General features: G+C 40.7%; 3 protein-coding genes across 3 annotated transcripts in view; all 3 read right to left on the bottom strand.

Moving 5' to 3' along the window:
- LOC124879306 (atrial natriuretic peptide receptor 1-like) overlaps window positions 1–2,179 on the bottom strand; it is a 62,666-nt gene extending 60,487 nt beyond the window's left edge. Inside the window, exon 1 of the mRNA XM_047383796.1 lies at window positions 1,682–2,179. The gene's annotated coding sequence lies outside the window, so the exon portion shown is untranslated. The remainder of the gene's footprint in view (window positions 1–1,681) is intronic.
- A 7,195-nt stretch (window positions 2,180–9,374) lies between these two features.
- Window positions 9,375–20,180, bottom strand: LOC124879310 (zinc finger protein 345-like). The gene is made up of 2 exons (XM_047383801.1): window positions 17,715–20,180; window positions 9,375–12,016 (listed from the first exon to the last, which is right to left on the bottom strand). The coding sequence occupies exons 1-2, from the start codon at window positions 18,025–18,027 to the stop codon at window positions 10,014–10,016; spliced, it is 2,316 nt and encodes a 771-aa protein (XP_047239757.1). The 5' UTR covers window positions 18,028–20,180; the 3' UTR covers window positions 9,375–10,013.
- Window positions 20,179–23,080, bottom strand: LOC124879312 (zinc finger protein 879-like). Its single transcript, XM_047383804.1, has 2 exons — window positions 22,570–23,080; window positions 20,179–22,257 (listed from the first exon to the last, which is right to left on the bottom strand). Exons 1-2 carry the CDS (start codon window positions 22,991–22,993, stop codon window positions 20,633–20,635), a joined length of 2,049 nt encoding a protein of 682 aa, XP_047239760.1. The 5' UTR covers window positions 22,994–23,080; the 3' UTR covers window positions 20,179–20,632.
- Between the last annotated feature and the right edge of the window lie 1,965 nt (window positions 23,081–25,045).

The raw sequence follows: 25,045 nt of genomic DNA, 5'->3' as shown, positions 1-25,045 counted from the left end.
TCTAAAATATATGAATGTTAAATTTTCATCATTACATTATGGAAAATAATTAACTTTATCACAATATGCTAATATTTTGAGAAGGACCTGTATAATGCCATAGTAGGATAGTGTGGTCACCTCTATAGCAAGCCGTTATTATCATAAATATGACATTAAACATCTCTGTACTTGTTATTTTTGGACAATAAAACATCAATCATTTTTAACAGGCAATTGATTATCAATTGAAATAGATATTAGCATTTGATTACACAAACACAACCTTCAGAAAGACTCATTTTATTTAGTCCACTGCTGTATTTTCTTATTTTTTGTTTATTTTTTGTATTTTTGTCTTGTATTATGCCTTAGCTTATGTTTTGGAAGTTTCATGTTTAAAATAACAAAGGATACATTAAAAAGATACAGTATTTATCAACTTGTATATGACAGCAGATGTCATCAAAAGGTTGGATTCCTACAAGAATTTAAATCTCTCATACCAAATGTCATACCAAACTTTATTGTTAAACTGGGTGTGATTAAGACAGGAGCAGAATTCCCTAAAGATCAGGGATCTTTTGGTTTTGTCTGCCCTTCCAGTGCATTGATTGAGTGAAATGCCCCAAAATGTAGCGGTTGAGCACTAACAAGACAGCCTCTTGATGATAAAATATGTATGAAACGCCACCACGTTATTAACGCCACCGTTATTAACGCCACTGTACACCGTGCGCTGAGATTCACAACCTGATGTACGTAATAAAGAAAAGGTATTTACGGATTAGAACAACGCGTTAAAATATGAAATTATTTTTGGTACTAATGGCATGCCATACACCTCTGCATCCGAATGCGTCCTGTGTGTCTGCATGTCAGGGTAGAACTCAGCACCGAGCACAGAGAGCAGAGGATTGTCGAGGCAGGTCCATGTAAGGCAGAATAGTGGCGATCACAGTGTTGAGAAATTAACAAATAAGTTCATTTTATTTGTTTTATAAAAGGACTAAGTATAGATCTGTTTTATGTAGGATATGTTACCTTAAATAACTTCAGTTGCGATCCACAGAAAGAAATCTGATATTATTATTAATTTAGATGTCTCACACATACACACGCATGCACACACCCACACATATATGTATATAACAACACACCATCCCCATTGTGAAACACGGTGATGGCAGCATGATGCTGTGTAGTCAATGTTAATGGGATGTAGCAAAACATAGCAATACTACTGAGATAAATGCCTGCGATCTCTTCTGATCATGAACAATCACGTGTTTCTATTTTATTCCAACAGTTCATATTTGTTATGTCCAATCTGGAAAACATACAGAATTTTCTCTGCCTGCGGAAATGCGGGAATTTTAACCCAAACACCCTTTTTAATTTGGCTGTTATAGATAAGGCATTGATAAGGGTAATAGAAAACAATTATAAACCAGGACAGAAGAACATTAAGAATTTGATTTACATTCTGTAAATGCCTGATTGATTTATTGCTTTATCAGGATTAAAACAGCTGTTTGGCCTAACTTTAATTAAACTAACAACTGTAATTAATTTTAATTGCCTTCAATGAGCTTAAAAATGTAATTCAAATCAAAATCCGTCACTCTGTATGAGTTCGGCTGCTTGAAATGAGAATCGTGCCTCTGCGGCTCTGAATTCTGAAAAACAGTCGGTTCTTTACCTGCTCGGGTCCTCAGACCTTCTCTTGCTGCAGCTTCATATTTTCCAGCACCCAGAACAAGAAGAAGAATTTGAAGGAGATGTTTCCTCAGCAGCTTCCAGACCAGTAACAGAGCTTCAGTTTCAGTGGGGACCCGCCGGAGGACCGAGCCCTGCTGCTGCCAGCACTTTTCCGGTCCAGCACAATCAGGAAAAGAGAAAAAGGTCCCGGCAATGTCCCACCTTCCTCACGGCCACGCGCGCACATGCACACATTTCTCTTTTTCAAAGTGGGGGCACGTAAACAGGGCACGAGGGCAGAGAGAGTCCTGAGTAAGCGTGTGCGTGAGCGTGTCCGAGTCCCACCCGTGGGTCTGCAGAGGGGACCTCCAGTCCTCTGAAGAAACGCTCGCTGATTGGTTCCGATGCTTCTTTACAATTAAAAATGAGTTACACTGAGCGGCACCAGACGGCCCAGCAGGCAGCTTGCTGTTTGCTTGGGTCCAATTTAGTAAGTATAGCTGGTGTGGAGGATTTTTATGGGGGGACACGCTGTTCTGGAGCCCCCTTGTGATCAGCTGCACTCCCAAACACAGAACAGCTGCCTTTCCTGGTGTGAGAATATTCTGTGCTCCCAAATCACACCCAGCAGACAAGCATGTCTAGAAGAGACAAAATCAGCCAATAAAGACATAAACTAAGAGCTTAGGAGTCTCTTGGTATAATTAGAAACTCACTGGCTGCAGAATATAACTAAAACGTTTATGCTGATTAATTTAATCAGATCTGACTGGTCCACAAACTGTTTTAACCCTTTTTTCCTTATTTGTTTTAAATAGATTTTTTGGGGGGAGGAAAACAACATTAAATACTTTCCATTGTGTTTCTGATCACCATTCACAAGTGTCTTAAAGTCAAGTCAAGTTTATTTATATATATTATAAACATGAACACACACACAGACAAAACCCAAACATAAGTTTTGTGACGGGCATATTTTAAATTCAACAATTTTTATCCCAAAACATGATCCAAGAAACCTTACAGGTTGGTCATTTGAGGGTTTTTATTGTTAATGCATAAAAGGTGTTACAGTGGAATTTGTAGCAAGATGTATTTTTTCTTATTAATTAGAAGCTGTTAAGATCAACTATGTCACTGCAAAGAAGCTCATAAAGAACTTAAACTACACATAAATGAATGAATGAAAGGTAATTTGAACACATGAAATCAATAAAATGAAAAAGAGGAAAACATGTTCAAAAGGTCACAGTTGAAAGTTTTTGTGATGTAAAACTGAGATCATAAGTCATTTTAAAGTCTTTTACACGTTTAATGTGACTTATAGGGTTACAATTCAGCTGTTTTATTTGCAGGAGCTTGTGAGGACATCTCCTGTCCAGAGCCGCTTGCAGGTGACCCCACAGATTTCTGCAGTTTTGGATTCTGGATATTTTATTCCACAACTTTAATTTGCTTTTGATGCAGCCTTTCCTTTCTCTGGTTGCATGGTTGGAGTCACAGTGATGCTGAAACACATGCATTTTTTTCCTCATCCTCAGCTTCCTAGCAGATACCCGATTATTGTAGGTCAAAAGTATTTGGACCTCTTCCTAATTACATTTAACATGACGAAAACCTCAGTTCTCGTTAAAGAATAATCCCACAGCATAATGCTCCCACCACCATGTTTGTTATGTTCTTTTGGTGATGCTCAGTGTTGCTTTTTGTGTTAACATTCAGTACATGTTATGCATACCCATGACCATAATGTTCAAGTTTTGTTTCATCAGACCATAACACCATCTCCCATGTGGTTCTGGGAGATTTTTTTTCAGGCCTGGGTGTTGTCTAATGGAAGATGTGTTGTTTCTCATAACCCTTCTCCTGGAGACGTATGAAGAATATGTCACAAGCAATGAGCAGTTTCCAGGAATACCTGCAGCTCCTCCAGTGCTGCCGTCAGCCTCTTAGGGGCCTTCCTGACCCATTTCCTTTTTTTTTTTTTAATATAATGTTTTCAAAAATACCAGTTTGTCCCCGTTCTCTTGTTCCCCGAATCTTCAATGCTGCCTTTACTTAGCCATGGTATCTATATACAACGAGGTGGCACATTTTTGTACCCTTCTTTTGACTGATCCATTTATGAGATCCCTTTGGTTCTTTGTAACTTCTCTGAGAAATATAGCTTCAGCTAAAAGACCCAAATGTCAAGAAAAATCCAACCTGGACAGCTGAACTTTTTTTTTTGCTAATCAAATTCCCTATTGTTGATACAACCTGTAGGTATAAACTTAAAATGGCTGTGAATGCTCATATTAAATCAAAGTATTGGTTTAAGGTTTTGCACACATACAGAAAAAGCTTTTTTATTATTTACATTTTTTCTGCACAGATGAACAGCATGTATACTGTAGTAAATTAGTGTGAAAAACGTTTTTTTTTTACTTCACAAAAAATAGCCGTTTTAACCCCTGTATGTATATTTTCACTGTATGTTTAATTTTTTTTCTTATAAATGCAAAACATAATCCATTGGGTTTAAAACGGTCAACATTTTTGAAACCAAAATCCTGATGAAAGCTTTTAAATTCCCATCCTGACATACTGCTCTAAACACGATGCGGTCTGTGAAACCCAGCGATATGTTTGTTTTAATTTCTTAGATTTAGTTTCACCGAGACGGCTGAAGCAACATGTTAACATTCCTGATGTCTTCAGGTTTAATGATTCAACAACCTCTTATTAGACTTTGACCTTCTTCTTCTCTCAGCTCGCTGCAGGTCAGAGGCCATGCTACAAGTTGCCGTTAACCTCACCCCCCCAAAACAAACGTGTCCTCTACTCAGTGATGTTCTGAATGTGCAAATCCTGAAGCAACAATTAGGTTTATCGTCAACAGAATGTGGAGTCAACAAAAACTGTGGCATAACTGTGTGTGTTGTTGTTGATAAAGTTAATGTACAAGACACACACACATATGCATGACCCCCAGGGTGAGTGCGTCTTTGAACAGGATACACCCGGTGGACCAGGAAACCACTTAGTAACACACACACAAACTCTCCCTCCTCTGTACCTCTTCCTGGAAATGATCACCACCCACCCACCCACCCACACACGCACACACACACACACACACACACACACATTAAAGCACACACACTCCCTGCCCTTCACTCTCAACTCTCTTGTTAATGAAAAGACTCATTTGAGCATGTGTATGTTTCTCTTGTCTAATGGTATGTGTTGTAATCGAAGTGTCGACTCAGACAAACACTAGGGGGGGTTCAAATGAAATGCCTCCACAGGCATCCAATTAACAGAGGCTTTAGAAAGCAAATTAAAGAATGCAAAAGTCTTCACCCCTGTACATGCACACCGCTAGCAGTCACAAAAGTTTGTTTTGCACATTTTAAGTCAGGTGGCCGAAGAGATCGGAGAGTTGGGGAGAAGGTTTGATTCCACTTCCTGACTAATTTACTTTTGCCAACTCTATCTTGCAAACGTTCTCTAAATCCATCAGACTGTAAGGGCATCTCCAGTCCACGGCCCTCTTCAGGGTGACCCAACAAATATTCAGTCAGATCTTGTTCTGAACGCGTGCTATGACACTCCAGAACTTCCAATATTCTTCTGATGATGTCATTCTTCATGCTAGTAATAAAATTCTTTGAAGTTAGGTGTTTGTTAGTTCATCAACCATGAACAGGTGGAACACATAGTTCCACCTGAAGAAAAGTAACCCCAGAGCATGATGCTGCCACCACCATGTTTCACAGTGAGTAAGGTGTTCTTTTGTACTCTGCTATTTTCTGGGCCAAACGTAAGTTTTGGAATTGAGGCCAAAAAAGTTGTTCAATAAAACATATAACATATGTCCCATTTAACCTCAGCAGGGTGTTTTCTTTGAAAGAAAATGCTTCTATCTTGAACTTTAGTTGAGAAATACAGAAGATCGTTGTCACATGGAGAACACAAGCAGCACTTGCAGGAAATGTTTGCAGCTCCTTTAATGTTGCTGCTGGCCTCTTGGCAGCTTCCTGACCAGTTTCTGTCTTGTGTTTTGATCACTTTTTGGAGTTTGGTTCATCCTTGGGTATAATATCCAGATGTCTTCAGGTGCCACATTTATCTGTTCAAACAATTATACGCAAGAACAAAAAGCATGGGAATGTCTAGCCATCAAGGGAGACGGGTTCTGTGTCCCAGAGATGAGCCTGCCGTAGTGGAAAATGCACTTAACCTTGATACAAAAGCAAAAAGACCTTGTGAAGCTGCTGGCTGAAGCTGGTAAGAAAGCGCCATTATTTACAGTGAAATAAGTTCTGAAGTGACATTTGCTGAAAGGTCACTTAGTGAGGAAGAAGCTGTTACTTCCAAAGTAACAGGAAAAGCAAAATTTGAGTTAGCAAATGCACTCAGGTACAAAGAACCAAATTTTAACCCTTCTGCCGTTGCCACTACACTCCCCCATGGTCCAGACAGGAGCCCCATATATTACAGCCATGACAACAAACCACTCCAACCTCTTTATTGAATTGACTACTAATAAAACCCAAAAGACGTCATCAAGACTCTGCAATCACTATTTGTAGTTTTTACATTATAGCGAGGTCTTCATCCAGTATGGAAGCACCCTTACTAACAACGATGCTTGCTTCAAGCATGTAAGCATCCCAAACACCATCAGTGTGAAACATGCAGCTCTTTGCTGGTGTAAGGCAATCTAAATGCTAAATTGGAAGAAACATCTCTAAATTGACTTGGGTGCCCTTCTGCAGAACCAGTCAGCAAATATACAATGCAGACCTTACATTCCTCCCTAGGCCTTTGACGAGCACACCCATACTGATTGTTGTGAAAACACCATCGCAGATTAGTGGTGGGTAAGTAAACCCACTGGTTGCAATAATCCACAGGTCAGTCAGGTAAGAATGACAAGAGATGTCAAAGGTTGTTGTAACTGAGCCTAAATACCTGGAATTCCACACAAACCTGTTCAAACAAAGGAAACTGTATGAGAGGCGCAACACAGGAGAAACAAAAATAAGTCAAAGAATCTGCAAAAATCACGTACATATAAATAAATTTTAAATCCAGACACACAGACTCACACCTAGGGGCAATTTACTCTTAAATTAGCCTAACATGCATGTTGTTGGGGAAAAAAAACTAGAGTACCTGTAGAAATCCTAAACATTCACACAACCCGCAGCTAAACATGGATTTGAACCTAGACCATTCTTCCTGGGAGGCAGCAGCGGTAATCACTGCTATGCCACTTCCATAATGATATCAACATTTGTTGTAATACATTTTATTTATTTAGACACAGCTAGGTTGTGAAGACATCAGTCCAGTATGGAGATGGTCACACCTTTCCAGACTCTGTTCAGCTCCTTCTGGGTAATCTTAAAGCATCCCAGGCCAGACGGAACATTTCGTGATTCACAAAGAAATCAAAGCAAATCAATCCACAAATGAAGTTATGGATAAAAGACTCAGTAATGACTCTTTAAAGTCATCTCAGTTGTGGTTTTGACCCATTCTCCCAAACAAACTGCCTTCAAATCTTCTGGGGGTTCTTTCTTTGTCAATCTTCAGATCTTTTCATAGATTTTCAATTAGACACAAGTCAGGTGATTGACTGGACCATTCTAGCAGCTTTACTTTCCTTCTCTGAAACCAATTAAGCATTTCCTTGGCAGTGTGTTTCCAACTATTGTCTTGTTTGGAAATCTACACTCATTTCATCTTCAGATTCTTATCAAGAATGTCGCGGTCCAGTTCTGCTTTCATCCTTCCTTCAGTTATATGAAATCTGCCACATGCCATTAGACAGCCCACACCATGATGTTCCCACATTCAAATGCCACTTTTGCCTGCTGGTTTTGGGAGGCATGTGCAGAACCATTCTTCCTCCAAAGACATCCAAACAGTTCAGCTTTGGCCTCATCTGACCAATTATACATTCCCTGTATGTAACTGGCGTGTCCAAATCTTCTGCAGCAAACCTTAAACTTTTTTCTTCAGCAGTGGAGTCCTGCTCAGTGAGTGCGCATAGAGGCCGCTGTAGTTTAGTGCATTACTTACCGTTTCAAGAGTAAAACTGTATCTGTTTCTTGTAGGTCTTTCTGATGATCTCTGAGTTCTTCTTGGCTTGTGGACAACCGTTTTATTCTTTTGACTGCGCTGTCAGAAATCTTATGAGGGGCAACCAGCAGTAGCTTGTTCATGGTGAAAGGATGGTTTCCACTTTTGGATTATGGTTCTGACAGCGCTTACTGGAACATTCAGAAGTTTGGAAATGCAGCTTTAACAATTACCATAAGTATGTTTTGCATCAGGTCAAATTTATGTGTAAAGGTCTCTTGCCTTTTACCAATCATACAACCCTATACAATACTTTGGTTATAATAAAACTTTTTAACAGCCATTAGTTAATATTAAACCAGCTGATATTTGCCCATGGCAGAAGGAATGCTTTCTAAACACCAACAGATTTCAGCTGTTCTTTTTTGGCATAACCTTTTCTTCATGTGTAACATTCCACTTTAAAATACATAGCCATTATTTGGATTGTTACAGACAGGTGTGCCATTGTGCCTTCTAGTTTAATCCTTCTTCAAATCCGATTATTTATCACTACACATTAGTGTTATGTGATCAGGTTTAGATTCAAATTTAGCTCCATACCTTTCGACTGAATCCAGTCGCAATCAGTAAATTACTGACCATAAACAATCAAGTTTAAAAATTAAACTTTGCCTTTTACGATGTCTAAAGTGGAGGGAAGTAAACCAGTAACTAAAGAAAGGGGGGAGGATGTGTCCGCACAATTAAAAGCCGAAATATTTTCTCCCCTGTTCCCAGTTTACTGTGGATGAAGTAAATGTTGAAGGGCACTACAAGCTGTCTTTACCTTCAACCACATACAACACAGAACTAATAATACATTATTTGAGTTAATTATATGATTTTTTTAAAACTTAAATGAAATTGTTTCTGTGATTGTCATAAGGAAGTGTTACAGGTACTGTGTGGTATAAAGGTAGAGGTTCAATTTAAACAGTTCAACTGTAAATGCGGGCTGCACAGTGATGCAGCTGGTAGCAAGAAGGACCTCGGTTCAAGTCCTGACCTGGGGTTTTTCTGCAAGGAGTTTGCATGTTCTCCCCATGCATCTGTGGGTTCTCTCCGGGTACTCCGGCTTGCTCCAACAGTCCAAAAACATGACTGTTAGGTTAACTGGTGTCTCTAAATTGCCCTTAGACGTGTGTGAATGCCTATGTGTCCCTGTGATGACCTGGTGAACTGTCCAGGGTGTACCCCACATCTCACCCAATAAACGCTGGAGATAGGCACCAGCTTCCCCATGACTCTGCACAGAGAAGCAGGTATAGACAATGGATGGATGGATGCACTTTAAATGCTGTAGTGACATCTGGTGGAAAGATCCATTACATTTGTTTTCCATATTATAGTCCGTTGGTTCATACTTCTGTTTGTGCTCCATTGATCCAGACGTCACTAGTTCTTGAAAGGAACAACATGATCATTATAATGTAATGCAAAGTTTTTACACATGTAATATTTTATCAATGACTGAGACAACAAAAGGAGAAATAAGCCTTTTGGTCATGTGTCTACAGAAACATTGCACCACTGTGTAAATTATGTTCTACACAGTACAAATCAAACTTTCTAAACCATTTCATAATTATTTCAGTCTTTACAGACGCCAAAAACAGTCGTCACAGCAAATGAATATTTTTCACATGGTTTGTTTTCTTGTCACTTTTTGTTACATTGTATCAGTGAAACATAAAATACATCAACATAGAACAATAAAAATTGTCTGACCTTATTTACAATGTTCTCTTTTGGGTAAAAACATCTACATTACAGAATGTCTTTATAAATAAGGACTATATAAATGAATCAAATAACTGTTGACAATGCTTATGACATTTCTGAGAAAGCAAAAACAAAAGTTAAACTCAATAAAAGGTTAAATTCAGGAAAAACATAATTGATGGTAAAGATGTTAAACGTTTATCACAAAATTCCAGGAAAACTACTAAGAAAAGTTTTCAATAAATTAGGTAAAGTTTAATTTTTCATTTTATTTCTGTTTCTTTCGGCTTAAAACTCTCAATAATTAATGCGTTTTTCCTTTTTCTGTAAAATGTTAATGCAATAATCTGAAAATAGTCCTAAACAGGTTAAAATTGTGCCTTACTTGGTAGCCTAGTTCTCCGGTTCACTCATTCTTTTTGGTTAATTCCCTTTGTCTCTCACATGATTCCTGTTCACCAGTTTATAAAACCAGTTTGAACTGAACTGGTTCTCTACAGCTGGATGAAGCTTGGCTGAAGACCCTCCTGCCTTCTGATTGGCTCCCTGCTTTCGTGGACCAACTGGTGCACCTTCATGTGGACATCCCGGGAGCGTTTCTCCTGGTAACTTTTCCCGCAGACCTGGCAGCTGTAGGGCTTCTCTCCGGTGTGGGTCAGCAGGTGTTTCTTCAAGTCGTTCTTGGTGACGAAGGCCTTCCAACACAGGTGGCACCCGAAGGCCCGCTCCTTCTTGTGGAAGCGGATGTGGGTCTCCAGGTATCCTTTGGTGCTGAAGCTTTTGCTGCAGAGGCTGCAGCTGAACGGTTTCTCCCCGGTGTGTGTCAGCATGTGGGCATTCAGCCCCCCAACCTGCCTGAAGGCTTTCCCACAGATGCGACAGGAGAACGGCTTCTGGCCCGTGTGAATCCTCCTGTGAACTTCCAGGACTTGGACAGAGACGAGACTCTTGCCGCAAGTCTCACAGGAGACACGGCTGACAGGCCGGTCAGTGGTGTGGTTCCTGACGTGGGCCGTCAGAGAGGTGCTCTCGGTAAATGTCTTCCCGCAGAACTCGCAGATGTACGGCCGCTCCCCACTGTGGATCCTCTTGTGTCGCCGCAGAGCGCCGGGTCGTGGGAAGGATTTCCCGCAGATGCTGCAGGGGTATGGTTTGATGCCCGTGTGGCTTCGCATGTGGGTCTCAATGTTCTGGAAGGTGTTGCCACAGATGTGGCAAACCTTCCCTTCTTCCCTGTGGCTCTGCAGGTGGTCGGCCAATGTCTCAGTCAGCAGCAGACTCTCACCACAGACTCCACAGACAGACTCTGAAGAGTGGCTCTTGGCATGCTTCCTTAGATTACCTTTATTCTGAAAAATCTCCCCGCAAACTTTGCAGCTCGATGATGGATAACCTGACACCTTGGTGTTTTGACCCTCTGGATTGACGCTCTGGACGTCCTCTTGAGACTCTGTGTTTTCTCTCCCATGAACCTGTGGATGCTTGGCGCTGTGGGTCTTCCTGTGTCGCCTCAGAGCTCCAGCTCTGGGGAAGCATTTGCTGCAGGCGGGGCAACGGAATGGCTTGAACCCTGTGTGGATCCGCATGTGCGTTTCCATGTTCTGAAAACTCTTGCCACAGATGCTGCAGGTCCCACCGGTCTCCTTGTGAGACTGCAGGTGAGTCTGTAGGCTGTCTGGTGAATCCAGCTGCTTCCCACAAACTCCACACACACATTTAGAGTCGCTGCTATGTGTCTCTGCGTGTTTTCTTAAGAAGCCTCGGCTGTAAAAGGAATCTCCGCAGACTCGGCAGCAGAGCAAAGCAGAGTTCCCGTCTGTGTTTACTTTCTGTTTAAAGGTCTCTGAATTATTGTCCTCTCTTAGATCATCCCCTTCGCTCTGATCTTTATGTGTCTTCAGGTGCTCCGGGAGTAGCTGGTTCTCAGAGAATGTAATTCCACAGATCTCACAGGTGCTGGGCTTTCTCTTGCTGTGGATCTGCTTATGCCTCTTAAGTGCTGCGGCTCGTGGGAAACTCTTGCTGCAGACGTCACAGCTATAAGGTTTGACCCCAGTGTGACTCCGTATGTGCGTCTTCATGTTCTGAAACGTCTTCCCGCAGACCTTGCAGGTCCTGCTTGTGCAAACGGTTTCCCTGTGAGAGCCGAGGTGGTCTGGTAAGACTTCTGAAGCTTCGAGGCGTTTTCCACAGACTCCACAGAGATTATCTGGAGAGTCTGCATGTGTTTTTACATGTCTCACAAGATTTCCTTTGTGACGGAAAGTTTTCCCACAGATTACACAGCGATTAAATGCGGGTTTATCTGAAGAGGCAGCCTGGCCTCCTTCATCTGCTGCGTTTTTCTCTTTCTCCTCAGAGGGGTTTTTAATGCCAGTCCATTCTTCATCACTCTCAGCGGCAGAAATGTCTGAGGAGGCAGAACTTCCTGGAACTGACAGCAAAGAGAGGCTTTCATCATTTGTGGTCGTCTTGATGGCTGAGCAGCTGATGGAGCCTGACAGAGAGGGAAAACGTCTCAGTTCATAGAAATATTTAAACTTTTTCACATTTTGTTGCATTACAAATTTTTATTTGATTTTATTTTATGTGATGGTTCACAACAAAGCAGTGCATAATTCTGAAGTCAACGGAAAATGCTAAATGGTTGTTTTTTTGGTTTTTGTTTTAGCATTTTTTAGAAATAAAAATCTAAAAGGGTTGGCTCTGTTGGGAAAGCCATGGAACGGAACAACTGAATTACACACAGAAAACCAAAGACTGGTTAAAAACTCTGAATCCCAGAATGCACAGCAGCAACTCACTGTATTGCTATCTGTTTTTTCCAATCTGCTCTTACTAACCTGTATAAAATATGTCCGCATAGTCCTTAAAAAGGTGCTAAACTGTGTTAATATTTGTATTAATGATATTTGAAGGTATGTGTGGAACTCAAAGGTTTGCTAATTAAGCTATTTCCTATGTGTTAGCTGAAGCTAATCTGGACGTGACATCATCACGCTGCCTGCCGTCTGACAGCCAAACAGAGTCTGTAACCGCTTTATGCCACCATGTTGGCAGTCTATCACTCTTTTCAAAAATCATTCAGTGACGGTGTGGCGGTGGGGCAGGGGTTAAGCGTGTGGCCCATGTACAGAGGCCTTGGTCCTCGACGTGGCTATCACAGGTTCGAGTTCCGGCTAGTTTACCGTCGCAGCATGTCTTCCCTCTCTCCCTCCATCCCATTTCCTGTCAGCTTATTGAGAAAGTGAGAAAAATAAAGGCCACTCACTAGTGGCTAAAAAAACATCATTCAGCGTGATATTGTGAACTCACGTGACAGGCTTCACTCCAAATTCCTCAAAACAAACCTTGGTTCTGAAAATAAATATTCACATTAAACTATTGCTGCATCATTTTACTGGTTTCAATTTTATTCTTTTGTTTCCCTTTTTGGAAGTTATTAGTTTACCTTATTTCCTTACTTTACTCAGTAGTTTAGTTGAATGTTACTAGGCTAGCTACAGAGTTTGTCGACTAAAGTATTTTAACTTGAAGCTGAATTATTTTGCTAATAAATTATTTTAGTTTGGAGACAAGTTGTGTTTATTTATTCTGTACATGAGTGCAGTAGGGCTGATCATGATTTCACTCCATCTATTTCAATTCATAGAAGAATAACTGACAGAGGCTGAGAGCTGATTGGCTGTAATTTCCTGATAATCAGGTCATGCCCTGACTTGGTAATTCTGATCTAAATTACGAACTTGGTTAATAATTGCCTTTGACACTTAGTTATTTATAGCCAAACCAAACCCTATTGTTGCACAACTGCACACATTTATATTTAATCCCACACAAACTGACTGGCCAGGCATGGAGGGCATTAATCCGAGAAGCGGAAAAGAGTCCCATAGTAACTCTGGAGGAGCTGCAGAGATGCACAACTCAAATAGGAGAATCTTGGCAGTTGTTTAGTTTTCTACTGTACAAACCTGCCTTTTATGGAAGAGCGGTAGGAACAAAGTTGTTGCTTGAAGAGAGCCATTAGAAGTCCCATTTGCAGTTTAATATAAGCCATGTAGGAAACAATGCAACCATGTGGAAGAAGGTGCTCTGGTCAGACAAGACAGAAATGAAACTTGCAGGCAAAAAGCCATGTGTTGAAGACTAACACTGCTCATCACCTTGTACACATGGTCCCCACAGCAACACATGGGGCTGGCAGCAAAATGCTGTAGTGACGTTTTGTTTAGCAAGGACAGGGATAGAATTTATTGGAAGATGGATGGAGCTAAATACAGGGCAGTACTGGAAAAAAAAGCCTGTTAGAGGGTGCAAAAGACTTAAGACTGGGGGGTGGAGGTTCACATTCAAGCAGAAGAGCAACTCTTAACATACAGCTGGAGCTACAATGGGATGGGTAAGATCAAAGCACATTTATGTATTAGAATGGCCCAGTCAAAGTTCAGTCAAAGTTCAGACACGAATCCAGTTGGAATCTGCAGCAAGACTTGAAAGTTCGTTCGTTCGTTCGTCGTCTTCCGCTTATCGAGGACCGGGTCGCGGGGGCAGCAGACTCAGCAGAGACGCCCAGACGTCCCTCTCTCCAGACACCTCCTCCAGCTCCTCCAGGGGGAGCCCAAGGCGTTCCCAGGCCAGCCGAGAGACATAGTCCCTCCAGCGTGTCCTGGGCCGTCCCCTGGGCCTCCTCCCGGTGGGACGTGCCTGGAACACCTCCCGAGGAAGGCGTCCAGGAGGCATCCGGTATAGATGCCCGAGCCACCTCAACTGGCTCCTCTCGATGTGGAGGAGCAGCGGCTCTACTCCGAGCTCCTCCCGGATGGCCGAGCTCCTCACCCTATCTCTAAGGGAGTGCCCGGCCACCCTACGGAGGAAGCTCATTTCAGCCGCTTGTATCCGTGATCTCGTTCTTTCGGTCATGACCCAAAGTTCATGGCCATAGGTGAGGGTAGGAACGTAGACCGACCAGTAAATTGAGAGCTTTGCTTTTCGGCTCAGCTCTCTCTTCACCACAATGGACCGGCACAGCGCCCCCATTACTGTGGCAGCTGCACCGATCCGTCTGTCGATCTCCCGCTCCATTCTTCCCTCACTCGTGAACAAGACCCCGAGATACTTAAACTCCTCCACTTGAGGCAGGAACTCCCCTCCAACCTGAAGAGGACAAGCCACCCTTTTCCGGTCGAGTACCCCTCCTTGAACCGTCACCTTAACGTGGTGGAGGGGTTTGAGTGCTCAAATGATCCTAGAGGCTATGTTGTCTGGGGACTTGAAAGTTGATGTTCACAAATGCTTTCTGTCCAATCTGACTGGATATGAGGTCTTTTGCAAAAAAGAATGTGCAACAATTTCCGCCTCTAGATGTTCAGAGCTGGCGGAGACAAACCCCAAATGTTTGCAGCTGTAACTGCAGCAAAAGGTGGTTGAACAAAGTACAGATATGCTTCTGGTAACTGTATAAATTTTGTTATGTATGAATTAATATATTATTTTCTTCCTCTTAGTAATTATTCTATACTATGCGTTGGTCTTTCACATAAAATCCCAAATGAAAACATTGAAGTCTGTAGTACTAATGAAATAATCTGAAAATGTTCAAGGTATGTGAATCCTCTTCAAACACTGTAACAGCATCTGTAAATAACACTGGATGAAAGTATATTTAATTGAATACAAGTACATATGCTGTCACTTTTTTACTCATTAAAACAAAACAAAAATCGTAAAGGTTTTATTTTTGTATTTATGAAAGGCATCAGAATGAAAGAGAGAACAGACATATATTAGCTGATACTTCATTCACAGAAATAACCAGTTTCATTCATTCTTCAATTTCTACTTGAAGGTCAAATAGCGAATACTTTTCTTTATTGCTCACTAAATGCAGAAAAACTGAAAGCTTCCCTCTTAATCTGTCATCAGACTCATCAAACAGCACAATGTTTGACCTAATTTGTTTTGAAAAAAGCCACATTAGATTAGGGTCTCATAAATGTGGCTAATTATTTAGTTACTTCATTTTCTGCAGCTCATTTTTTCAATGTTAGTTTCATTTAATTGTTGAATTAAAATAAAGCCTACTCAAATAAGCCTGTGTGTGTTGGAGTTCTTGCAAAGATGATTAGACTCTGGGGCTCAAACCTTAAAGAAAACAGGAAATCAGTATCAGCCAGTAATAAAAATTATCTTTGCCACAATCTGGGCCAGAGAGGAATGCTGCAGAAGGTTTTTTGTTGTGCAAATAAGTTGATTTTAGTTGAAGCATAAAGCTCTAATTTCTCATTTTGTACAATAAAAGTTTAGTTCTGATTGCATTGTAATGGTCAAATCACTCCGATCAGAATCAGAATAAAGAACTGATCATATCATCAGATTCGGGCCTATTTTTAGCCTTGTTAAAGTAAATCTGGATGATGAGAAGAAAAAAAAAAGTTGAAATAAGATATTTTCCAACAACGTAAAAATACAAATAACCCTTTTTCTCACTGCATCATTAAGTAGGACTAAACACTTCCCATTGTCCTAGGATAACCTAAATTAGTTTTATATGCAATGATTTACATACATTTCCTCAGTATTTATTATAATTGCCTGAACACTATAACCTGGGTCAAACGTTTTCAAGCTTCTCACAGCACTTTGCTGGACTTTTGGCCCATTCCATCCAGACAGAACTGGTGTAACTGGGTCAGGTTTGTAGGGCACCTTGCCCAAATCTTCTATTGGATTAAGATCTGGGCTTTTTGATGGCCACTCCAAAACACTGACTTTCATTTCCTTAAGCTACTTTGTAACTAAGCTTCGCGTCTGTACTATAAAGACCCATTTACACCCAAGCTTGAAGTACCTGGTTTATACCTTGTGATGTTCCTTCAATATTTTTACGTAATGTCCGTTCGTTATATCTTAACTCTGAAGAATTAAGAACGTGTTCTCAGACTGCAAGCTGCACCCTTTTTCTGCAGATGTAAGGATAGTCTCATCAAACCACGGGACATGTCTCCAAAAAGTCTGGATTATTTTTCACTTTTAATTTCTTCTTCCTTTCTGAGTGGCCTTTCAGTCAATGTCAGCTGAGAACTTCTTTCACTGTGGATTCTGACACTTTCAAGGTCTTCTGCTTTTTGTTCCTGGGTTGCCACACACATTTCACATCAAAAGACCTTAATCTGTGAAAGAAAGAAACAGTCTCCTTCCTGAACGGTATGCAGGCTGGACATTACCATGGTGTTTATTCGTGCATCATTGTTTAACAGATTATCATGACACCTCAAACACCTGGAAATTGTGCCCAAATTAACCGAATTTATTCTGATTGTTCCATAATGGTGCAAGGATAATTAGCTCAAAAGTTTTAAATTGGCATATCAGACGCTTACAAAGCCATGACTTCCTCATTCGATCTCTCCCAAATTGTTTAACATCATAGTAATCTTAGTTTATGCAAACTTCTGAATTTGAAGAAAGTAAAAAAAAAAAATTTGAAAAAAAACCCCCTTTTATTCAGTGAATGCAAGTACCTGGTTTAATCCACATTTAACTTATACAGCCTCCAGGCTGTAAATTAATCTACAAATCGAACTGAATTGCATCAACATCTGTCCTCAAAATCAAATGTTTTTAATATGGTCAAAGAGGAGTAAAATCAGCAAATAAAAAAAAAAAAAACATTGATTTGTTCTCATTATAAAAGCCTTTTAATAGGCTATTTAACATTTTAATTTCAGAATAATCCTAAACAAATATTTCGGATTTTTCTGTAGGACTTCTGATAAAGAGACAGCTTTTTGCAAATAGTTCTGTATTAGAAGAAAATGTTTTTGGGGATTTTTAATAAATCAGGAAAAGTATTTTTTATAAGTTACAATAGAGGATGTGCATAATGACTATAAATGTTCCTTAACTGTCAACAATCTAATTTGAATATTTAATGTATTTCTGTTTCAGTTAGTTAAACTTTTTTTTCATGAGGATATTTTTTTATTAAAACAATTAACCTAAAAAAGGTTTATTTATCAGCACATGTAGCTCCTATTACTGAATAATATGCACCATACTTACTCGCGTATAAACAATATAAGCTCGATTCATAAATTAATCGATTAGACTTAGTAATCAGCAGCTTGGTTTTGATTGGTCTCTGGTTGCCTAGCAACAGCAGGCCTGTGACGTGACTCCAAGCAGCATCTCACCTATCCGCTTCAGCCGGACCACCGGGCTCAGTACGGCCTCCAGCAGCCGGCTTTGCCGCTCTAGCTGCCGCCGGTACACCTCCACCTCCCGCTCCAGTAGCACGACAATCCGCTGCACAGCTGCTGCCATCCCGTCCGTGAAAAGCGGCCGCAGCAACTGCACCAAGCGGTCCAAACCTCCGAACGACCTTGATTCAACGGCCCGCTTCTCCAGCGCACCCAGGATATCCTCACCGACTGTAGAGAGTAGCTCCGACACAGAGTCGGCCAGCGACCGGAGCCCGCAGCTCTGAGGGGACAGCGTCAGAGACATCCCGGTACAAAGCTCCGGCTAAGGGCCTGCAGGAAGGAAAATAATCGGGATGGAGTTGATCTGTCCGGGTCATCGATGATCACAGAAAGGAGTAGCTCCCCCTGCAGGAACGGAGGAGCTAAACATGTCCAATGCTTGCTGTTCTATTTCATTTAACGTCCACTACAGTAAAAAACAAACAAAACAAAAAGATTTATCAAACTTAAAAAGCCTTGGCCAGTAATGATGGAGAAAACTAATACATAAAAACTAAATCTCTCATTTTGGACACGAAAAATAATGAAATCTCTTTCTGAATGAGAAGAAAACTTTTCCCCATGATGACAAATATAATTTTTTAATGAAACACCTGATAAGAGGTCTGATTCACACTGCTGACCAGGGCACCTCTAGGGTCCACCTGGCAAAGACCACTCAGATACAGAGTATGAGGTTCTCTTTGGAGATCCGTCTTTTATTGTCCAACTAAATAAAAAACAAAAACTAAACTATATTTAACATATTATACTCCCTGTAACGGCTTGAAACGTCACAGTTGTTTGTTAAACCAGATCCAGAAGAACATGCTGCTGAATTTCTGAAGCATTCTGAATCCTCACAGCTTCAGAATCAAGTCTTTAAGCTGCTATCCTGCCTGAAATAACAGAGATGCATGTCTGCATGCAAAGAAAAGAAAAACAAACACATACGACTGCTTCTGTTCAGTAAAACTGGACCCTCATAATATCCCATAATATCTACTACTGAGGTAAAGAAGGTGATGCAGTCCAGCCAGTCTGGGCAACAGAGAACAACCATCATCAATCAACATCAGGCTTGTACTGAAACAAACTTTACAGAAAAAAACATTTAACGAGAAGTAAAACCTCCATCAAAATTAAGATCAATGCTCAGTCTTGTGATTTTTTTGGAAAACTATTTCTTTCAGTAGAAACAAATATCTGATCAGTTTTTATCATTTGTTTTAGCTTCTTATAAAATTTAGCACCAGAGGTGCAATTCATCCAGTTTCAGCCCGTTTCAGTGTCTCATAACCAGAGATAAATCTGATCACTACATGTGTGATCAATTAACAAATTGTTAAGCCTTTAAAATGACACTAAAGGCCAAAATATAATAAAAAGAAGAGACAAAAATCACCAAATCGTAAAATCTGACTAAATGAAACAGAAATATTTACAATTTCTCTTAATTAGAAGAGAAAATGCCTCTACCGTAGAACAAAATGGCAAACTGAGGATAAAACAAAGAAACCAGGAAAACTGAGTGACGTTTGCAGCTCTTACTGGAAGTTCTCCACACTGCAAATATGTTTCACACTGGGGCCACTAAAATTCAACAGACCAACAGATGTTTCTATAAAAGTCCTTTACCACCAGTTACTACTGAACCAGTTCCTAACCAGTTCTGCAGAGGAATTGGTTTAGTTTTTCGATTCTAGAGATCCAACTTGGACCCACACCACTCTATCCCTTACACGCCTGTTCTTGTAAATATTTCCTATCCTTATTTCATCCTCTGAAGATGGTTTAACTAAAAAAATCCCATTAATCATCTCAGTATATCTAACAGATATACTAATATCACCTTTTAACCACCATTTAACACGTGTTACCATTTGGCAGAACAAATGTACTAAAATCAGTGTGTATCAGTTTATTTTGTCATTGCAATAAAGTTTATTCATTAATTACAGAGATAAATAATCAGAAAATGTTGACATTTTTTGTATAATTGAATACTATTGTTTCACTTCCACTTATTTTGACTCTGGTCCTCATTTGAATTGGAATAAGGCTGCAGGTCCAGATCATGTCAGCCCTAGAGTCTTGAAGGCCTGTGCAGAGCAGTTCTGTGGGATTCTGCAGCATCTCTTCAACCTTAGCCTGGCCCAGAAGAAAGTTCTAGCGTTGTGGAAGACCTCCTGTCTTGTTCCGGTACCAAAGAAAACTCACCCATCAGTCCTCAATGACTATAGACCTGTTGCCCTGACATCTCACATCATGAAAATCAGGTAAAAGTTGGGGGCATTTGCTTTGATGCATAAGTGAGGATAATCTATTAATTCCTTCATTTTTTTGCTTGGCTCAAAACAACTACCTCTACTGATGAACCTGCAGCATTTCTTTCACTTTTGTATGTTTGAAAAAAAAAAAGAAGTAATTTTTCAACATCTGGATTAGCAGATCAGACCAAAAATAAATGCAGAAATCTGTGTTCATCTAGGAAAACCCCGACTGCTGCACCTCTAATGGACCATCTAAAAACAGTGTCTAAGTGCGCTGCTCCGTGGTGCATTGCTCTGCTTTGAAAACAGGGACAGCCAGATCAACAGAAGCGGGACAAAAGACAGAAGCTTTTGTTGGTCTGTCCTAACTTTGCCAGATTAAAACTAAAATTACGTCAGGAGTTTTAAACATGGCTCTTAAATAAATCTCACTAGTTGTTGTTCTGCTTAATCTGGCCTTGAGCTGCTGAGGATGCGTTTTTGTTTTTATCCACTAAACCAGCCACATGGTGATAGAAACAGGAGAAACTGGTGCTAGTTGTGGAACCAGTTTGGTGGAAAAAAAAAACCTTTCTGGGGAAAGAGTTTGGTCCTGGTCTACAGCTGGAGGCTTCCAGAAAAAAAGCTGTCCGTCCTCTGATACTCAGCAGTGTCCACATTCCCACCAGCTTCGTGCACTTTGACATGACCGTTGAGCGACCGTCTGGCCTGGAAGCTCTTTCCGCAGACCCTACACACGTAAGGCTTCTCTCCGGTGTGGATAAGGATGTGTCTCTTCAGGTCCACGTCCTGCATGAAGCCTTTCCCGCACACCTGACAAAGGAAGCGCCTCTCCTTGTTATGGAAGCGGATGTGAGTGTCCAGGCTGTTTTTTTGGGTGAAGCCCTTCCCACAGATGCTGCAGGAGAAGGCTCGCTCGCCCGTGTGGATCTTCAGGTGCATTTTTAGGTTGCCAATCTGGTTGAAGGCCTTTTCACAGAAGCTGCAGGTGAAGGGTTTCTCTCCGGTGTGGATCCTCAGGTGCATTAGCAGCGCCGATCGACCTGGGAAGGATTTTCCACAGGTCTCGCAGGTTCTGGCAGCAACCCGATGGAAACGCAGGTGAGCGATGAGGCTGTCGATGGAGTCGAACTGATTTCCACAAACTCCGCAGCAGCTGTTTGGTTCCTGCACATGAGTCCCTGCATGTCTAACTAGCAGTATCTTTCGGTCAAAAGCTTCCCCACACACTTTGCAGTTGGACAACACTGAAGTGCGGCCTTTGTTTGATTTACCAATGCCATCCTCATGAAAGGTCGCCATGTGTTTACGCAGGTCTTTCCGCTTGCTAAACTCCTGATTACAAAGGCTGCAGGAGAGGATCAGCTCTTCATTGTGCTCCTCCATGTGGCGCTCCAACGAGGTCATGTGGCAGAAGGCGCGCGGGCACTCTTTACATTTGAAAGGTTTCTCTGCAGCGTGGACCAGCAAGTGAGACATCAGGTTGCTCTTCTGTCTGAATTTTTTGCCACATTCAAGGCATGCATGTGGCTTCTCTCCGGTGTGGATACGGAAATGCAGCTCCTGTGCCCTGATGGAAGTAAATGTTTTCCCACAGATGGAGCATGTTTTAGTGTTCTGCTGGTGAGCCTGCAGGTGAGCCATCAGACTGTCAGCAGAGTCTGAAAGCTCGCCACAGAAGCCACAGCGCAAGTCCGGATTGCTGCCACAGACCCTTAGGGCGTGTTGCAGCAAGAAGCCTTTGCCAGGACAAAAGCGCCCACAGACGTAGCAGCTATAACTTTCTGTAGGAGGAGTTCGCTTTCGTTTTTTCACAACACCTAAAGGTTCAAGACCCAGAAGTTCTCTCTTCTTTTTCCCCAAAGATCCAAAAGGTCGTCCTCGCTTCTTTTTTCCAATAGATTCAAGAGGTGGACTTCTTTCCTTTCTCCCAACAGATCCAAAACACCGGCTTCTCTTCTTTTTTCCAACTGATCCGAAAGGCCGTCCTCTTTTCCTTTTGCCCTCAGATTTGAGAGACCGACACTCCATCCAGTCCTCATCTTCATCGGTCCCCGCCGAGGCCGGCAGGCGGCAGGAGGGTGGAGAAGAGCATGGTGACGACGAGCAGGAAGCATAGCTGATGTTATTATCAGAGTCAAATCGATTCAGGTTTGGTGGGTTGAACTGGGGCGGGTGGGGCAAGAGGTCCGAGTCATCTAGGGTCACAATCCTCAGAAGGTCTGAAAATAAAAGTCAAGCATGTGATTAGACTAAAAACATAAACAGACTTTAAGAAAATCAATTCCTACAAACCTGTGAGTGGTTTTCTGTCCTTTCGTGGAATCCCAATTTTTTAGCTTTTGGTGATAATTTACCCCTAATAAAGAATACATTTCAAGATGGATATTTAAAAAGGAAATCCCACAAGATGGATCATATCAGTTTTAAATTGTGAGTACAACAGACTGTAAAGATGTATAAATAATTAACAGGGTTAGTTAGAGATATTTGGCATGATGATGGCATCTTATGTATGGCTGTGATGTTCCCACCTGTGTCTTTAGCCTCCTCAGGCTCCTCTTCACTCTGATCTGCAGGGCTTTTATTGTGAAGTTGACCGGAAGTGGACGAGTAACCGCTGGCTGCAGGTGTTGCAGCGGCTCCTGCGGCTTTAAAAAGCTGTGGTTGTTCAGATCGGTACAGTCGAACCTCAGGTTTCAGCAGAGCATCCAGCTGCTTCCTGTGGCGGAAGATCTCCTGTTCTGACCGCTGCAGTTTCTCCTCGTACTCCGCCAACGTTTCCTTAAACAGACCGAATATCTCCTCCGCCACAGCCGTTAGCCGCGCAGTTATCAGAGCGCTCTGTGTCCGGAGTTTAGCCCCTTTCTTCCCGTTTTCCAGGTGCCGTAGGACGTCCTCAGCAGCGGCGCTGATCCGCTCATATACCGACATCCGCAGCAGCTGAACGGAGCTCATTCTGCCGCAATTTGAGCTCTCAGAGCCGCCAAAACACGCGAGAGGCTCGGAGCATTTAAACTGTGCTTTTTAGCATTCTATGGAAAACCCTTCCGTTTAGTAAACGCGAAGCGTACAGCGACCTCTGCTGGACTGGATGAGTCTATAAGTGTATTTCTTTTCTTTATTGACAAAAAGAAAATTAACTGAATACAAAACTCTTGTATGGAGAAATAAACGACTTTAAACAACAGATCATATAAAACATAAATGGAGGAAATAAATATAGCTAGAGCAAAAGGCTGGGAGAAATCAAAACACATTAAAGTAACAAGTATTTAGACATATTGTACACTTTTCTTGCAGTTCTCTTAGTTTTTAATGTCTTATTGAGGTGAAATAATTTTTAAAATTATTTAAAAAACAATTAAATGAAGGCTTGCCTCTTTTCCACTTATAGCAATGAACATGATATTTACCCATCAATTGATCATATTAACGAAATCTGAAATGTTCAGTTCTAAATTGTCAATATAAAGTGTATATTTCTCAATTCAAAATTTGGAATATCAATTTTAAGTGATATCCAAACGAATAAATCAGACAAGAAACTTTTGGATAGAAAGAAAAACAGGTGATCAATTGTTTCTATGGTCAATTTACAAAATTCACATGCATCAACTTCAAATTTTAACCATTACTTTACAGACTCAGCAACAGGATGTATTTGGTATAATATTTTAATTGAGTTTCCCTGACCTGAGGGGAAATGGGCTATTTTATGTACTGCCTCTCTGTGCCTCAAATCTCAAAAAATTAATTAAATAATCTCATAATAGACAAAGCCAGATCTAAGAGAACCTGGTCACAATGTTGGAAGTGAAACGGAGTTAACGACAGCGTTAAGGTCTAATTGTTTTTTTTATTTTATTTTCCACTTTTAAGACCAAATGCATAACGTTCAAACTAAAATCAAAGTGTAAAGTTTAAATTTAGAATTTCACAAATAAAATCAGTATATCCCAGATAAAGTCTAACAAAAATGTCACCATACTGTTTTAACATTTAAAGTGAACTTAATTACAAACGTCAAACAGAACCAGCGCTGCTCAATGAACCCGCAGTAATATTGATTTGTACAAAATTTCTGGTTTCCAGAGCTGCTGCCATTTTACTGGATAATAAGTACTTTTGTGTTATTTGTAGTATTTGTATAAAGAAAATGAAATGATGCAATGTGATTCTTCTGAGAAAGAAAGACTCCAACACAAGTTTAATCAATGTTTCAACTTTATTTTGATATTTCTCTGAACTTTCCTGGGTTTCAGTTTTTTAATTTCATGTTGCTCAACTTTGGCTGGCTTGATGAAGATGGCTTAGCATTTGCCCAGGTTAGGATTTGTTTTGTAAATTTAAGTTTTTTCCCTCTCCAAGTCTTTCATGTGCCCTTTAAACCAAATACAGCAATCTATGTCCCTTTGCCATTTTTTGTGCGATTGACTCTAAAGTAAAAGGCTTTTTTAAATACATCACCATTCCAACTAGGTTTCTTTTTTTTTACGCTTCTTTGTTGAAATCCTTTCAAAACTGTTTGTTTTGTCTTCCATGAGAAGAGGATGTATTTTTTGGACTGTAACTCTACCAGTTGTTAATAGGGTGAAGAAAATCTATTTACATAAATAGGATATCTAGGATTGATAAATCTGACATTTAATGGGGTTAGAATTTGAGAAAATTCATGAAAATTTCATAAGACAGGGATAGATGTAACATGCAAAAACGAAATATGTAGAACGTTAATCTTCCAAATAGTATTTTTGTGTGTCCCTTGAGTTCAGATGGAACAATTTATTTACAAACAACTTCCCACAAAATACAGCTAATATAACTAATCAGTAAAGATGCTGCTCCAAAAATAAATTTGTAAAAAAAATCTTAATTTTGTCCTCTTAAAAAAGGAGAAGAAAATGACATAAATTGCCAAGAATAGAGTTGGAAAAGTTTAAAAAATAATGCCTGACACCTAATTTATCAAGCTTTATTAACTTTTAGGTCTTCAAAGGTGCCCTATTG

Source organism: Girardinichthys multiradiatus, chromosome 13 (genome assembly GCF_021462225.1).
Source record: "Girardinichthys multiradiatus isolate DD_20200921_A chromosome 13, DD_fGirMul_XY1, whole genome shotgun sequence".
NCBI lineage: Eukaryota > Metazoa > Chordata > Actinopteri > Cyprinodontiformes > Goodeidae > Girardinichthys > Girardinichthys multiradiatus.
Note: the sequence above shows the minus strand (reverse complement) of the source record. Positions and strands in the feature narration are given on the sequence as shown.